We start from the raw sequence: 16,644 nt of genomic DNA, 5'->3' as shown, positions 1-16,644 counted from the left end.
AAAAAAGTCATGGACCAGTTTTTGTGCAGACATGTTTTTCATTTCTCTTGGGTAGATACTCAGGAATGGAATTTCTGGGTCATATGTTAACTGTGTTTAACCTTGAGACACTGCCAGGCTGTTTGTCTTCCAAAGTGGCTGCACCAATTTTACATTCCCTCCAACAGTACATGAGGGCTCTGCTTTCTTCATATCCTCCTCAGCACTTGTCAAGCTCTGTCTTTTTATTATAGCCTCCCAAACTAGAACACAATTCAGCCAAGTTTTCTGCTACTTTATGACAATGACTGCCTTTCCTCTAGTGTCCTATAACATGTGCTTCTTGTCCTTCTGAGGCCTTACCAGAAGCACCTTAAAAGTTCATATTTCTAGCAACATTCTGTTCACCATGCTCTATGTGTTCTCTAAAATGATAGAGGCTTTCTTTACTGTCCTTCACTTCCTTCTAAGCCAACAACCTAATAATCACTTAAAAAAAAATTTTTTTTTTTGTATTTTTGTATTTTTAGGGCTGCACCCACGGCACATGAAGGTTCCCAGGCTAGGGATCTAATCTGAGCTACAACTGCCCGCCTACACCAGAGCCACAACAATGCCAGATCCAAGTCACATCTGCAACCTACACCACAGCTCATGGCAATGCCGGATCCTCAACCCACTGAGCGAGGCCAGAGATTGAACCTGCAACCTCATGGTTCCTAGTCGGATTCGTTTCCGCTGCACCACATTGGGAACTCCTAAAATTTTTTTTAATTAGAATATAGTCTATTTGCAATGTTCCAATTTCTGCTCTGTAGCAAAGTGACCCAGTCATAAAATACGTATACATTCTCTTTCTTATATTACCTTCCATCAAGAGACTGGATACAGTTCCCCATGCTATAAAGTAAGACCTTATTGCTTATCCATTCTAATAGTTTACACCTACTAACCCCAGACTGCCAGTCCATCCCACTCCTTCCTCTTCCCCCTCAGCAACCACAAGTCAGTTCTTTATATCTGTGAATCTATCTCTGATTCATAGATTGGTTCATCTGTGCTATATTTTAGACTCCACATATAAGTGGTATCATGGTATTTGTCTTTCTCTTTTCTGATTTCACTTAGTATGAAATTGTTAGTTGCATCCATGTTGCTACAAATGGCATTATTTTGTTCTTTTTTTATAGCTGAGTAGTATTCCGTTGTATATATGTACCACATCTTCTTAATCCATTTGGCTGTCAATGGTATTTATCAACCTAATCACTTAAGTTAATCACTGTTCAAAGGTTTCTGGTGACTCCCAGCAACCGTTGGCATTCCTTGGCTTACAGGTGCATCACTTTAGTCCCTGTCTCTATCATCACATGGACTTCTTCCCTGTGTGGGTCTCTTTGTGTCTTTACATGGCCCTCTTAAAGGACACCAGTCATTGGACTTCATCTACTTCATTATACCTGCAGAGACCATTTCTAAATAAGTTCCCAAGGGTTAGGATTTCAAGATATAGAAGCTCCCAGGCTAGGGGTTGAATCAGAGCTGCAGCTCATGAACTATACCACAGCTCACAGCAACACCAGATCTGTAACCCACTGAACAGGGCCAGGGATCAAACCTCCATCCTCATGGATATCAGTGAGGTTCCTTAACCACTGAGCCACAACGGGAACTCCTGTTTTTCCTTTTTAATAGACAACTTTGCCCCCAAGGCATTGTCTAGGGGAAAAAAAATAGGACAAATATAGAAACTAGGCATTATTATAGGCATTTTACTGCTTCCTCTCGGGCAGGTTCTATGTGCTGGTCCTTGAATGGAGCATCAGAGGACTGACATGGGTCAGTCCACACAGTTTCCTGGGCTGTTTTATTTTGTTTTAAAATGGCATTTGTGTAAGGTACTCTATGCCATGAGTGTATCCTGAATGATGAGTGAAACTTGCTTTACAGCTTGTACAGTAATTCAGAAGTAGTATTTCCACAGCATAGAAAACAAAAGGCATTAGAAAAGACAGTTAACATTTCTGTGGGTTTTTCCCCCTTTTCTTTCCTTTCCTTTTCTTTCTTTTTTATGGCCACGCCCATAGCATATGGAAGTTCCCAGGCCAGGTGTTGAATCCCAGCCATAGCTGTGGCAACACTGGATCCTTAACCCACTGTGCTGAGCTAGGGATCAAACCTTTGCCTCCGCAGCAACCCAAGCCACTGCAGTCAGATTCTTGACCCACTGCCCATGGCTGGAGCTCCTGTGTTTACTTTCATGGCATATACTGGATGGATGGCTCATGGGTGTGTGGAAAGGATTGTCATGATAGCTTTAACACCCTGCTTAGTGTCTCCAGGGGGCCTGCTATTCCCAGCTGGGTTCTAAGCCCCAGGCTCGGTGGACTCCCATGGCCCAGGAATGCCCTTCCCCGACTCAGGGCCTATTCCCGGGTCTGGCATGGGCTGTATAATGACTTCAGTATCTCCCTAGGGTGTCTGTGAGGAAATGACCTATGAGGAAATTCAGGATCATTATCCGCTGGAGTTTGCCTTGCGAGACCAGGACAAGTACCGGTACCGGTACCCCAAGGGGGAGGTAGGTGGGACTTGGAGGCTCAGTCCCAGCCCCTTGCTGCCTGTCTGGGAGGACCGCCTGTGACTGAGGGCCTGGGGTGCAGTCCCTTCCTTGGGTGATGGATGGGCAGTGCTGCCCAGGACTCCCAACCCTGAGACCTGTTGGAGCCCTATTCCCTATCACTCCCTATCTTTACACCTTTTCTGGGTGTGTCACAAAGTGACCCTGTCCTCCCTGTGGCTCCAGACACCACCCCCCAGCCCTGAATCCAGACCTAGGGATTCACCTTTCCTGGATAAGTCGGTGCCCACCACAAGTCACCTGCATCATCACTTCCCCTCAGACTGGCTCCTGTCTCAGCTCAGGCACTAGAGCAGAAATGGCGTCACCTTTGACTCCTGTGTCTCCCACTTCTAGGAGGTGACCTGGGGCAATGGCCAATAACATTACCTCCCACAGCACACAGGTGTGTGTACACACATACATGTGAACATGTAGAAGCCCCCCCCCCATCCAAACGCCAGGCTCACAGGCACCCGTGCTGTCCTCGGGAATAGTACAGCTCTGGGTGGCATTAATTATGCCCCACATCATACATACTGTGAGGCTGAGCCCAGGTTTAGAGCCAATCCAGATAACGGTAAAAAGAAAGTAGCCTGGCTGCTTGAACTTGAGAATACAGGGGGGATGTTGGTACAGAAATTAATTCCCAGAAGAAGCAATTTAGAGTTACTAAGGACTGCTCCTTGTGTGCTAGGTCTCCTGGTGAAAATCTCTAAGCTTGCCAGGCATCAGGGTTGGTCTGAAGCCTCACTCATGGCATCTGGGGGAGGTACAGGGCAGGTAGATCTGTGAGGGTCCCTTGGGGGACCTTAGGCATTCTGACAGGTTGTACACTGGCAACTTTTAGGGGGTTTGCTTCCCCTACCCCAACCCCAGGGCGTGCTCTGTGCACTCTCTGCTGTGGGCTGGAGGGGGGCAGTGTCTTTTTCTCCAGTCATCAGTGGCCAGCATGTGAATTCCAGCAGCTGAGGGTTCAGCGAAGGGCCCTGTGGGTGGGCATGGAGGTGGCCCCTTTGATGCAGCCCTGCCCTCTCAGTCCTTCCCGGACCCGGCCTTGGGATGGGGGAGTTGAGCCCTTTCCCATCCTCACCAGCCTCCCGGAGTGTGAGGGGTTCTGGGAGTGACAAGGTAGCCCACTTCCCAGGACGTCTCCAGCCCTGCCCCGCGAGCTGCACTGAGGGCTGCCTCCCACTTGCCTTTGCAGTCCTACGAGGACCTGGTCCAGCGACTGGAGCCTGTCATCATGGAGCTGGAGCGTCAGGAGAATGTTCTGGTCATCTGCCACCAGGCGGTGATGCGCTGCCTCCTGGCCTACTTCCTTGACAAGGCGGCAGGTGCACATACTGCCCCTGGGGAGGTGGAGTGTGTGTGTGAGTTTTGCGGGGAGAACTGTCACTCTGGTATCCCCGGTACCAGCCCTACCTGTCTGTGTCCACAGAGCAGCTGCCCTACCTCAAGTGTCCACTGCACACAGTCCTGAAGCTGACCCCTGTGGCTTATGGTAAGGAAGCTCCCTAAGAGCGCTGTCCTGCTTCCCACACTCTGGTTTTGTTTGTTTTTTCGTCTTTTTGCCTTTTCTAGGACCGCTTCCCGCAGCATATGGAGATTCCCAGGCTAGGGGTCGAATCGGAGCTGTAGCCACCTGCCTACACCAGAGCCACAGCAACTCGGGATCCAAGCCGCATCTGCAGCCTACACCACAGCTCATGGCAATGCCGGATCCTCAACCCACTGAGCGAGGCCAGGGATTGAACCCGCAACCTCATGGTTCCTAGTCGGATTTGTTAACCATTGAGCCACAATGGGAACTCCCTGCTTCCCACACTCTGGCTCTACAGGAGGTTCTGCAAATTCCACCCCTGAAAATTCCATTAGAAGCTCCTTCCTCCTCCCTCCACCCCACTATCTCTCCCAGTTGGCTTTAACTTTTTTTTTGTCTTAATTCCTGGGGCCACAGGAAACCTCCCCAGTGATCCTTCCTAATCGTCACCCATTCACATGAGGAGCTTTGCTACTGGTTTTTCCAGAAATCTCCCACAAAGCCTCTGAACTCCTGAGACCTGGACCTTAAAGTATGGACCTTAAAAAGCCTCTGCCAATGGCTCTGCCAGGGCAGACCTCAGGCAGCTTCCTAAGCTCCTGGGTCTCAGCTCCTCCCCTTCAAGACTGGATAAGACACCCTCACATGGTTGTGCTCTTGGGACAGTGACTTAAAATTCACCTGCAGCTGATGTCATTCCCACGTGTGTTAGTCCCCTTGTCCCCCCTTGCACTGAGTGCCTGGCACCATGGTGGTTGGGCCTTGCGTGTGCAACAGGGTTGGGTGTGGGTAGTTTGGGGGCCTTGAGGATTGCATGTAATGGCCCCTTGCTGAGCTAGGCTTGTTGTTCTGCAGACCACCCTCAGCCTTTGAAATAGCCCACTCATCTTCAGTGTGGCTCTGCCTGGTGCCCAAGCTCCTCCCTGAAGCCTGTGCTGGGCAGTGGCACGGAGGCTCGGGCCTGATAAGGTGCCTCGTCCTTCCTCCCAGGGCCCCCAGATCTACCTAAGAGGAGGACTCGGGTGAAACTGAGGGGCCTGCTCTGTCCCACAGCACCCCAGGCTTCCCCCTGGGAGAAGCTTCTAGCCCCCTGCTCAGCTGCCTTTTAGGAGGGGGGAATGGATTTGCGTCTTTCCTTTGGCAGGTTGTAAAGTGGAGTCCATATTCCTGAACGTGGCAGCTGTGAACACGCACCGCGACAGGCCTCAGGTAGTAGCAGGGTCACTGCCGGGGTGGTGGGCACGTGCTGGCGGTCCGGACACAGGCAGGTCGGGCTGAATGAGCTTGAATTCTGTCAGGAGGAGGCCGTGGCTGAGACAGAAGCTGGAGGCCTATGAGAGGCAGGTGCATCCATGTCCCACAGTCCCAAGCTTCATGAGCACCTTTTCCAGCTCGAGCACCTTTAAAAAGTAAAAGTGTCTTGCCTTGTTGGGGAAAAGGCCACACAGATGCTGGGCAGGTCGTGGCGCTAGACAGAGACCTTGCTGCAGAAGGGCAGTTCTCCGTCCTGTGTTCCCTCAGTGTCTTAAGATAGGAGTGTTGATGTGGTGCTCAGAATCACTTTGTGCTCATGTGGGGTCCTTCTGCCAGGTTGGTTACCTTTCCCACTGAGGCCAAGGGCAGCAGGACCATCTCTCCCAGACCCTATTACCGTTTACTGCACCATGAAAGCTCCTGGGGCCTCAGTTGTGCCTGCTGCCACACTCAGTGGGACATGCTGGGCCTTGGGTCCCCGCCCCAAGTTAAGGTGTGTGGATGTGCCCTACATCCCAGGGCTGCTGCCCCTCAGCAGGACCAGTCACTGTGTAAGCCTCTTCCCCATTTGCTCTGAGAGTCCGATGCAGGCCCAGTCTGGCACAGAGAGGTCACAGGGAAGGTCTATCCTAATAGGCCCTTTGTGCTGAGGAAAGCCTGGAAGGCATCGAGCCTCCAGCACTGACAGCGTGATGCTGGTGGGCCCCACAAGCATCAGCAGCCAGCATGGCCGTGGTGTAGCTGGCAGGCACCCTGCCCACCTCGGGGTGGGTGCTTGTAAGAAGCTAGCTTCTGCTGGCCACTTGTTCCCGAATGATTCCCTTTAAGGTGAGCAGGATCCCCAGGTCCTGGCCCATCTTGGGGTCAGGTCATGGTGGAAAAAAGGCTTTTGGGAAGTCTGACCCCCGTGAGAATCATACCTGTCTCTCCAATTGCAGGAGCCAGTTCCCTGAACCTAGGGGTGTGGCCATGGGGCCATGTCTCTATCCCCGCAGATCTGGGCATGTCACATTGCTTAGGGTGGTGACATCAGTGACCTGCTCCTATGGGCTACCAGCATCGGGGGGGTCAATAGGACAGTTTTATAGAGCTGAGAGGGAAGGTTCAGGCCCCTGTTCCTTAAGCCTGAGATGCCCTGAGCTTAGCCAGTTGTGGACAGGACTGGGGGGTGCCATCTGCACTAAGGGGGAGGCTTTAGGAGGTGCAGAGGGTCCTGTGCCCCACCTCTGAGGGGACAGACCAGGAGACGTCCACAGGCTGCTGGGGCCACATCTGACATGTGTCCACCAATAATATAGAGCCAGGAGGAGGGCACTCCTGGGAGCTGATGCCCTGTCCTGTCTCCATGATGAGGAGCGGTCCTCTAGCCCAGGTGTTCCTCCCCATGTGACCTGGACCTGAAGCAGAAGGTGGGGACAGCCTTCTTCTGGGTAACGTCTGATCTGCCTGCAAGGAACACACGGGAACTTAGGGCATCCTCCACCCCCACCCGTGTTCTGGTGCTCGTCCACCTGCTACGTGTGGAGAGGCTCTTGACCCCTGGCTCTTGGGGAAGGTCAAGATCTAAGTCCTGTGGCTGGGGCTCCTCAGGGTGTGGATGTGAGGACGCAGCCACAGCAGCGAGCAAAGCAGATGGTGGTATCTGTCCTTAGCTCTAGGTGAGTGTCGTGTGTGTTTATTTTTGTGCAGAATGTTGACATCTCTCGGCCTCCAGAGGAAGCCCTTGTCACTGTCCCTGCTCACCAGTGACTATGTCTTGTCCACGGCACCCCCTGGGCCGTTGTTGAGCTCTTCGGACGAGGTCATTCCAGGCCCTTCGTCTGTGTGACAGTCATTGCACAGGAACCCCCTCAAAGCCATGCGTGGTTGGTGGCGCCCAGAACCCCCGCCCCAGCCCACCTGTTTCCTTGTTGACAGCGACAGGGTTGTACGTGGTGCCCAACCTGCTGCTAAAAATCACTCGCCCGACTGCCCACGCTGGTGTGTGAGAGTCCTCCCAGCACATGACCCTTCTCTCTCACCGGCTGGGTGGGTTTTGTGAAGTGTCACACCCAAAAATGTGAACTGAAAGCACTTGCTGTGATCTTTCCACCCACCGAGGCGGAGCTGCCTGGGTAGACCTGGGGACACCTCCAAGGGCTCTGCGTCCCTCTCTATGATCACTTCCTGATCCAGAGGCAAGGTCTTCGTGGGATCCCTTGGGATTTGCTGCTGCCTTTGTGAGTGAGAGAGCCTGCCCCCTCCTGCTCCGCCGGGAACTGAAGAGCTTCTGCCAAGGCAGCCACCTCCGCAGGCAGACCCTCGTTCCATGCACCACATCTGTGGACGCTCAGGAAAGCAGTGTGCTCCCTTCAGCATCTGGGGGTGCACAGAAACACGTGGGGAGCAGAGCACTTGAGGTCACTCATTCACAATTATGCCTACACTGGAATACTTCTGGGAGCCAGTGGCCAAGGCCACCCTTCCCCGACACTCTCATGGTGCAACATGTAAAGACATAACGACAGGGTGGCTGGGGTGTTCTCTTGTGGTGCAGTGGGTTAAGGATCCCACGTTGTCACTGCAGTGGCTTGAGTCACTGTTGTGGCGCAGGTTTGATCCCTGGCTCAGGAACTTCTGTGTGCTGCAAATGCAGCAAAAAACAAAACAAAGCAAAAAACAAAAACCAATCAAACAAGAAAGAACAAAGACAGGCGGTTGTATGAGTTATCCCCCCAGTGTACACTCCCAAGTGCTCGAGGGATAGGCTGCTCTCCCCTCTCCCTTTCCCGGCCATGCCACCAGGCTACCTCACCCACAGCTGCCTGTGCCCATACAGGAGTATGCACTGGTGACATGACCTGCATTTGCTGTGAAGGGTTTGGGAAAGCTTGTGATCTTGTAGAGCCTGGCCTGGCATGGATTGGCCTCTACCGGTGGGACTGAGCAGGTGAGAGGCTGGAACCGGAGGCAGCCCATGGCCAGGGGAGGGTTTTCACAGCCACCTCACAGCTTTTGATTCTTGTACACAGGAGCCTGGTGGAAACGACCTCAGGAAGCCTGCCATCTGTCACACCCTGAGTTCTTCTAGGCCCAGAGAGGTGGGCTGGGCAGTGGGTTCCAGCTCCATTTTGTAGCTGGGAGAACTTACTGGCCAGCAGGCTGTGAGGCTGGATGAGAAAATGTGTGGATTTGTAGTTGGGTGCCCTGCTGCCTACAGGTGGTTCTTGGTGAAGCCAGGCTTCCAGATCCCATGTCCTGGCCCAGGCTGGTGGTCTCTCGGCCTCTTGTGAGCAGCAGCTGTGGACCAACACGAGAGAAGAGATGTCCACGACAGAGCTATAGCAGGATCCTCCTTGTGGATTTGTCTCCTGTCAGAGCCCCAAGCCCCTCAAGACAGGGCCAGAGCACCATGCCTCTGCTTTGGGATGTGGGGACTGCAGCCTTTGCTTCTATGTCTGCTGGAGTTTTGGTGACTTTAAGTCAACAGGACATGTTCACTCATCAGCCATAGCAAGTCCCTTTGGTCAGTGGCATGTACACCAAGATGTCACCACTTCTCCAGGACCTCTGGCTGGCTGAGGCAAGATCAGCGAGGCCTTTTCTCTGTGTGTCCAGAGGGCAGCCAGGAGCTCCTGAGCCACATGTGTTACAAGGACTGGGCTGGGGCAGGGGGAGGTCTGGGGTCCCAGCAGGGCTCTCTCCGGAGCTATGTCTGCGGGGCAGCAGCCCGCCTGGCTGGCTTCCAGGTTGTAGCCGTGATGGCTGATGTGCTCCTGTTGCAGATGATTTTCCTGCTCTCTCTGGAATGGATGTTGTTGGATTGCAGCTACACATCACACACAGCATTCTTTGCAATAAATACGTTTTTAAAAACGAATAATCAAATGTTGTGTCTTGTGGCCAGCTCCATGGTGGGCTGTTCTTTCTGGCAGCTCTGCAGACCCCCTTGCTGAGGTCTATCCTTAGGGGTCTGTGTTGGGACCCTTGGTCCAGCTCCTACCCCTACGCCTACCCATGTGGAGTGGAAACTGTCTTGCTGTGGGGTGAGCCCTGGGCCTGGGATGTAGGCAGGGCCCAAGTTTTCTCTGGGCCAGCCTAGGGTGCTGGGCCCTCACCACTGAGCCAGAGACAGGTGTAGGGTCCTCAGAAACATGGGTCCCTGTATTGGCATCCTCAGGGTGGGGAACCGTGAGCTGGGTTGAGGATGGAAGCACTGCACAAGGCCAGGGGCATGCTGGCTGGTTCTCTGGTGTTCTTTGTCACTTACTTCTGGCGTGAGGAAGATGGTGACAAGGGGCAGGATTTTCCCTTTCCTGTGTCTCAGAATTTTGTTGGACTTTCTATACTTTCTGCCCTGGAGCTATGCTGTTGGGTGGCTGCAGAGGTGTTCCTTTGTGGACCTGATGAAGCCGAGCATGGCTGGGTGCCCAGTGTGCCCCTCCCAGTATGTCAGGGCAGAGGGTGGCTATGTCACAGTGGATGACAGGGAACCCCTGGTCTTCATCCCTAGGCTCAGATATCAGCTACGACTGTCTTGGTGGTAGGTAAGGTTGGGGGGCCCCACCCTGTCTCCGGGCACAGAGTTCCTGGCGTGGATACCTGACCTCCTTGGAGGCTCCCCAGCACTATTTTTCTTTTAGCTGCACCTGCAGCATGCAGAAGTTCCCCGGGCCAGGGACTGAACCCGTGGCACAGCAGCGACCCAAACCACAGCAGTGACAATGCTGGATCCTTAACCTTCTAGGCCAAGGGAACCTCAAATGGCAGGTTTTCAAAGCACCCCTTGGTGATGCACTTCCCAAGACCTTAGTGAAGGAAGTATCCTCTGGGTCCTCTCCAGGGACCCAGGGAAAAGGTGAGTTGTCCATGATAAATTCAGTCAGTCCAACATTTATTTTGAATGAATGTGTGAATCTTCCTAAGTCTTTGAATTCTTTCCTCCACTTTGTACCAGGGAGCTTTTGGTATCTCAGCTGCATTTAAATGAGACCCAGTTTTCATTTCAGCCAACCAGAGAGACACGCAGAACAACCCTCAGTTTCTTAAGCCAGCATAGAATGTTGAATCTGGAGTTCCTGGTAAGTGCACAGTATTGATAAAATCAGCCCTGTCTAAGCTGATGTTCTTATCTCTGTGGTCTAGGACCTCAATCTTTTCCCTGACATAGTCTATATTCTGGCTAATATAAAATACCAGTCTTACAGTTCTTTTGCTCTATAAGCCATCCCCTCTGGGTTTGACTACGTAGTAAGATCTCCAGACATGCTGGAATCCATATCCTGTTTAGAGAGTTGGGAGAGCCAGGCATGACAAGAGTTGGCTCTCCTTGCAAAGTTCAGGACAGGACACTGGGCTTCAGTGGGCAAGGGAGGTGCAGATGGGCTGGAGGTTTGTGGCAATCTGATTCCTCTGATTCTTTCATATATATCTTCATTTCACTTAATTCATTGATTTAACACATCAAGTGCCTACTGTGTACTAAGCAATGGGAATATAGCCTTAAGCACATGGGCACAGGGCTTATGTTCTAGTGATGGGAGACACTGTAAAGAGATGAGTAAAGATGTAATGTATTGATGCAGGGACAGAGTGGACAGTGTGAGACAAGGCTGTAAGAAGGCCTCACTGAGAAGGCGACCAATTCCCTGGATGCACTAAATGCATTTTTTTAAATCTTTTTTTTTTAGAGCTGCACCCACTGCATATGGAGGTCCCCAGGCTAGGGGTCAAATCAGAGGTGCAGCTGCCAGCCTACATCACAGCCACAGCAACTCAAGATCTGCATCTGCGACCTATACCACAGCTCATGGCAATGCCAGATCCTTAACCCACTGAGTGAGGCCAGGGATCGAACCCCCATCCTCATGGATACTAGATGGGTTCATTAAACGCTGAGCCATGAGGGGAACTCCTAAATGCATTTTCGGAGTTCCCGTTTTGGTGCAGTGGATAATGAATCCGACTAGGAACCATGAGGTTGCAGGTTCCCTGGCCTTGCACAGTGGGTTAATGATCCGGCATTGCCATGAGCTGTGGTGTAGGTCACAGACGCGGCTCGGATCCCACATTGCTGTGGCTCTGGTGTAGGCCGGTGGCTACAGCTCCGATTCAACCCCTAGCCTGGGAATCCATATACCACGGGTACAGCCCTAGAAAAGGCAAAAAGACAAAAACAAACAAATGAACAAACAAAACTAAATGCATTTTTGACTTAAGCTATCCATTTGGGTTTATTGGAGTGTAATGCCTTTGTAAGTCAAGCAAGATGTGTACACCACCAGTGATGGCTGTACCAGCTCTGTCTCCTCAATCTGCTAGGGTTGCCAAAGGCTTTTCCTTCATCCTGGCTGGATTTCCACTGCCTTAGCTCCAACAAGGCAAATGTCCAGTCCGATGCACCCCTATTTCTTGGTCACCTGCTGACAACTTTATCAGTTGGAGGAAACTGACTCTGCCCACCTTAATCAGAAATGGAATTCATGAATGGAAACTTCTGTAGCTCCCAGAATCACCAAGAGCATTGGAGGACAAGGAAGAGAGGCGATGCCCAACTCATAGTTCTGCTTTGGCAGACACTGCATGCTGCTGCTCGGCTGCTGTGACTCCTGCCACAGCAGAGGCTCTGCTGTCCTTCGGCTCGTCACCAGCCCTGCTGAGCGAACTCCAGGGAGGGAACATCTGATTGGCTGGGCCTCAGGCAAAGGAAACTGGGAAGTGGATGTCTGCCATTTCTGCCTTCTGCACTGGATGGAGGAAGGCGGCCCAGGAGGAAATGGCACAGGCCCTGAGCGCTGCTTGGCTTACTCTCACCCTGGCTCAGAGTTAGTCCTGGGCTGATGGGCCACATCCACACCCTGCCACCCACACCTCTTGGGTGCTAGGCTTTCTGGGTATCATTGAATATTGCTCTGGCTCCGTGCAGAGCTCCCATAAACAGCTTGGCTGTTCTAGCATAGAAGTTCTAGTGGAAAAATAGTTATTCTTATCACTGAATATTTGAGGAGAGTTCCATAAAAGGGCTGTTACAGAGCTGTAGGCGAGCTCAGGTGGCAGCCCCCGGGGGCTGCATCAGTGAGAGCTCTTTCCATCCTTAGGCCTGTCAGCTGAAGAAAAATGCAGAACCTACAAGTTGTGAGTAAATTTTTTTTTTTTCTTTTTTAGGGCCACACCTGTGGCATATGGAGTTTCCCAGGCTAGGGGTCTAATCGAAGCGACAGCTGCCAGCCTTTGCCACAGCCACAACAACGCCAGATTTGAGCTGCGTCTGTGACCTGCACCATAGCTCACAGCAACACCGGATCCTCAACCCACTGAGCAAGGCCAGGGATTGAACCCGAAACCGCATGGTTCCTAGTTGGATTTGTTTTCGCTGCACCATGATGGGAACTCCTTGAGTTAATTTTTGTTTGTTTAATTTTTGTTTGTTTGTTTAATTTTTGGCCTTACTTGCAGCATGCAGAAGTTCTGGGCCAGGGATCAAACCTGCACCACAGCAATGACAATGTTAGATCCTTAACCCACTGAGCCACCAGGAAACTCTATGAGTCAAATTTTACTTGGGGATCCGTTTATTCTGAGGACTATAGCCCAGAAGACAGCCTCTCAGCTCTGAGGACCTGCTCTGAAGAGGTAAGGGAGTGAGGCAGAATAATAATTCAGGTAGTTAATGTAGGAACATGGGCTTTGATATATTCCCTGATTAATATCCATGGTTTAAGATTTGTAAAAACTGATCAAGACAAACAGGCCTTTCTTATTGGGATATTAACTATTAAGAGTACATTTGTTTTACGTCAAGGTAGGAATTAACCCCTGACCTATACACTTGACTGTTAGCAAAATAATGTAAAGAGTGGCGACTCTTAAGTCTAGGAAAAAGAAGAGAAAAAGGACCATAAAATGTACGGCGCATCCCCTAACTCGCAAGTCCCTGTTGGACAAGGCCAATGGGAAAAAGAACTGATATCTGGACCCCACATTGCTACTCCTGTCTTTAAGAAATAAAACCCTCCAGAGAACAATAGAAAGGGAGACTCTTCTAACCACTCCCAGTGTCGGTGCTGGGAGCTGTTTGCTTTTCCTGTAATAAAAACTTTGCTTGCTTGCTGCTTGCGTGTTCTCACAGTTCATTCTTCAGGTCCGTGAACAAGAACCTGGATTCCGGTAACATCTTCCTGGCATCAGGAGGAGCCAGGATATATAGGAGTTTTTCGTTGGAAAAATAAAACAAGTAGTCAAATATCAAAAGCTTACTAATCACAGAGTTCCCTTGGGGCGCAATGGGTTAATATCCAGCATTGTGTCACTGCAGCAGCTTGGGTGGCTGCTGTGGCATGGGTTTGGTTTCAGTCCCAGGCCAGAGAACTTCTATATGCCTTGGGTGCAGCCAAAAAGGAAAAAAAGGAGTTCCTGTTGTGGCTCAGCAGGTTAAGAACCTGACATAGTGTCTGTGAGGATGCTGGCCTCACTCATTGGGTTAAAGATCTGGCATTGCTGCAAACTGTGGTGTATTTTGTAGATGTGGCTCAGATCTGGCATTGCTGTGGCTGTGACATAGGCCAGCAGCTGCAGCTCCAATTCAACCCCTAGCCTGGGAACTTACATATTCCACAAGTGCTGCGCTAAAAGTAAAAGAAAAAAAAAAAAGAAAAAGATTACTGATCTCACAGAATAGAAGTCTCAAGTTAAATGATTCTAGAGCTCTCTTTTCTGTGTATGGGAAAATGCAAGGACTAGTGTTCCTTGAAATTCTTCCTTAGATATGCATCTTATCTAGGGCCAGCATCCAAAGCATAGTATATTTCCTGCTTTTCCTCCATCAATTCAGGGAACAAATTCAAGGAATTCATCCCCTCAGGGCACGCTGTGGGTAGGTGGCTGCAGTGGCTAATTAGAACAGTGGCTTGATTGGAAATGGATGGCAGGCAACATTCTTTGTTTACTGGCATGGCAGGTAACATTCCCTGTCCAAAGCCTGCAGGATCGAGCCCCAGGTGGGGAAAGACTCCTGGGACCTGGTGGGATTCCACTCACCCACCCAGCCCCTACTGGCCCCAACCTCCAGTTCAGTTTCTGCAGAGGGAATCAGTCACTCCCTGGGGCCCTCAAGATAACTTTCCAATTTCTCAGCATTATGGCTCTGAACGAGGGGTGGGAGGAGCTGTGGCTGTTGGGAGTAGGAGGTGTGTCTGGCCTCCAGAAGCTTTGAGGAGCAAAGTAGGGATAGGAAGGGGCAGAGGCAGCAAGGTGGGTTGAGGCTGGGCTGTGTCAGGGAGGGCCCCTCATCGTGCTCCGTCACAGGTCACACGGAGCGGTCACACCTCTGCCCCCATTTGTGTGCTGAACGTGCTGAGTTTGTACCCTTCCCAGCCAGGTGGTGAGGGGGACAATGGAGGACCCAAGCCCTCCCTCCCTATTCTTACACTGGCCAAGGACTACCCTGAGGATATCCCGGTTGTCTCCTGAGGCCTTACCTCTTGTTACACGAAGCCCCACCCTGGTGGCACTCAGGGTGTACACAGTGGCTCAATTAGTGTGACACTTCATGTTTTCTGCTATATAATGAGTATACCTGTGGCGGAAGCAGGGTGCACAGAAGCTCAGAAACATGGGCTGAAAAAGAATGCTTGTCATAGACTGATGTTTGTGTCCTCCCAACTTTAAAGGCTAATCCCACAGTGATGGTATTTGGAGGCGGTGCCTTGGGGAGGTGAGTAGACCATGAAGGTGGAGTCCTCATGAATGAGATTGGTGCACTCATAAAAGAGGCTCCAGTGAGGAATTCCCAGTTTGTTCAGCCGGTTAGGATACAGCATTGTTGTCACTGCTGGGGCTTGAGTTCAATCCCTGACCCTGGAACTTGTGTTGCAAGCTGCAGGTGTACTAAAAAAAAAAAAAAAAAAAAAAGGAAAAAGAGGCCCCAGTGAGCTCCCTTGCCTCCTGGAAACAGAGGTCATCTGAGAACAAGAAAGCAGTCTCTAAACCAACACAGAATATGCTGACAGCCTGATCTTGGAATTCCCAGTCTACAGAATGGTGAGAAACAAATGTCTGTCGTTTATAAGCCACTGAGTCTGAGATGTTGGTTATAGCTGCCCCAAGGGACTAAGACAGTAGTCCAGCTTCCCAGCCCTGGCTATTCAGGGACCCCTTGTTATCAAACCAAGCTAGAGTCCACTGGCCTGTGTGCAGTAAAGCAAAGCTACTGAGCCTAGGCTGTGGCGAAGGAAAGTGCAGCATTTATTGACAGGCACCAAGCAAGGTACCTGGGGCAGCTGGTGCTCAAAACATCTTAATTTCCCCATGGGATTTAGCAAAGCATTTTTATTAAAAGCCAGAGAGGGGAGTCAAGTCACAGGGAAGGTAATCAGCTCTGCACAATTCTCTGATTCGTTGATGGTGAGGTAACAGGGTAGTATCACAGGTGTTAACTGTCAAGCAATCAAAGCGGCCATTAGGCCAGGGGTGGGCGGGGAGGGCTACATACTTAGCATCTATAAAACAACTCAGGAAATGTGCACCAGATATTATTACCTAGGTACTTGCCAGAGGAACTAAAGCAGGGAAGGGATCTGTCCTAGGAAGGCCCCATATGGTCCTGCTCTGTTATACCCTGACCACCCACAGTGAGGGGGCATCTGAGGCCTATTAGCCGTGGCCCCATCTAAGGGTGTCTTTGAGAGCCTATGTTCTGGCAGCAGTGATTGGGGCCAACTGGCCCCATTCTGAGCCAGGTGGTGGCCTAATGTGTGCCTGGAGCTGCCAGTTCCTAACCCACAAACCAGGCCATTGGAGCCAAGCTTGCCCTGAGGCAGGGGTGAGCCTACCTGGACTCAAGGTAGGGTGAACAAGGGCATAGGGTTGTCACTCCAGGAGGAGTGTCTTCAGAGCTGGAGTCCTGGGAAGCTTCTGAACTAGGCATCCAAACAGGAACCAGCATCTGTCAGGCGCCTACTGTGTGCAGAGGTTTGCCACACCACCCCACTTCACCCTAAAGTACCTCTGGGGAGTATCCCTCCCCGGCGAGTGCGGGCGGGGGAGGGCTCTGAGCCCAGCACCCGGGCCTGCCAGCAGCACCCAGCAGAAGCTCAAGGACCAGGACGCAGATCCTCGAGGAGACCTTCTCCGGACCCCGGGACAGGGACTGGCGGTGTGGGCGGACAGGGCCCTGAGAGCAAAAGGCAACTTTGGTGGTCGCCGGGTGCCCGTCGGCGGAACCTGCTCCGAGGAACCAACACCTAACGTGTGCCTGGCCTGGAGGCTGGGA

The 16,644-nt window shown here is 51.5% G+C and overlaps 1 protein-coding gene across 11 annotated transcripts in view; it reads left to right on the top strand.

Moving 5' to 3' along the window:
- Window positions 1–9,258, top strand: part of PFKFB4 (6-phosphofructo-2-kinase/fructose-2,6-biphosphatase 4) — a 47,332-nt gene extending 38,074 nt beyond the window's left edge. For 6 of the 11 annotated variants that reach the window (XM_047773609.1, XM_047773560.1, XM_047773570.1 and 3 more), the window contains 4 exons: window positions 2,456–2,560; window positions 3,807–3,936; window positions 4,041–4,103; window positions 5,287–9,258. In XM_047773609.1, coding sequence (XP_047629565.1) covers window positions 2,456–2,560; window positions 3,807–3,936; window positions 4,041–4,103; window positions 5,287–5,420 — 432 coding nt within the window. In that variant the 3' untranslated portion in view covers window positions 5,421–9,258. The remainder of the gene's footprint in view (window positions 1–2,455; window positions 2,561–3,806; window positions 3,937–4,040; window positions 4,104–5,286) is intronic. The other 5 variants (XM_047773618.1, XM_047773580.1, XM_047773541.1 and 2 more) reach the window with 2 other exon arrangements.
- Window positions 9,259–16,644: the final 7,386 nt, after the last annotated feature.

Source organism: Phacochoerus africanus, chromosome 1, assembly GCF_016906955.1.
Source record: "Phacochoerus africanus isolate WHEZ1 chromosome 1, ROS_Pafr_v1, whole genome shotgun sequence".
NCBI lineage: Eukaryota > Metazoa > Chordata > Mammalia > Artiodactyla > Suidae > Phacochoerus > Phacochoerus africanus.
This window is presented reverse-complemented; position numbering and strand designations above follow the sequence as displayed.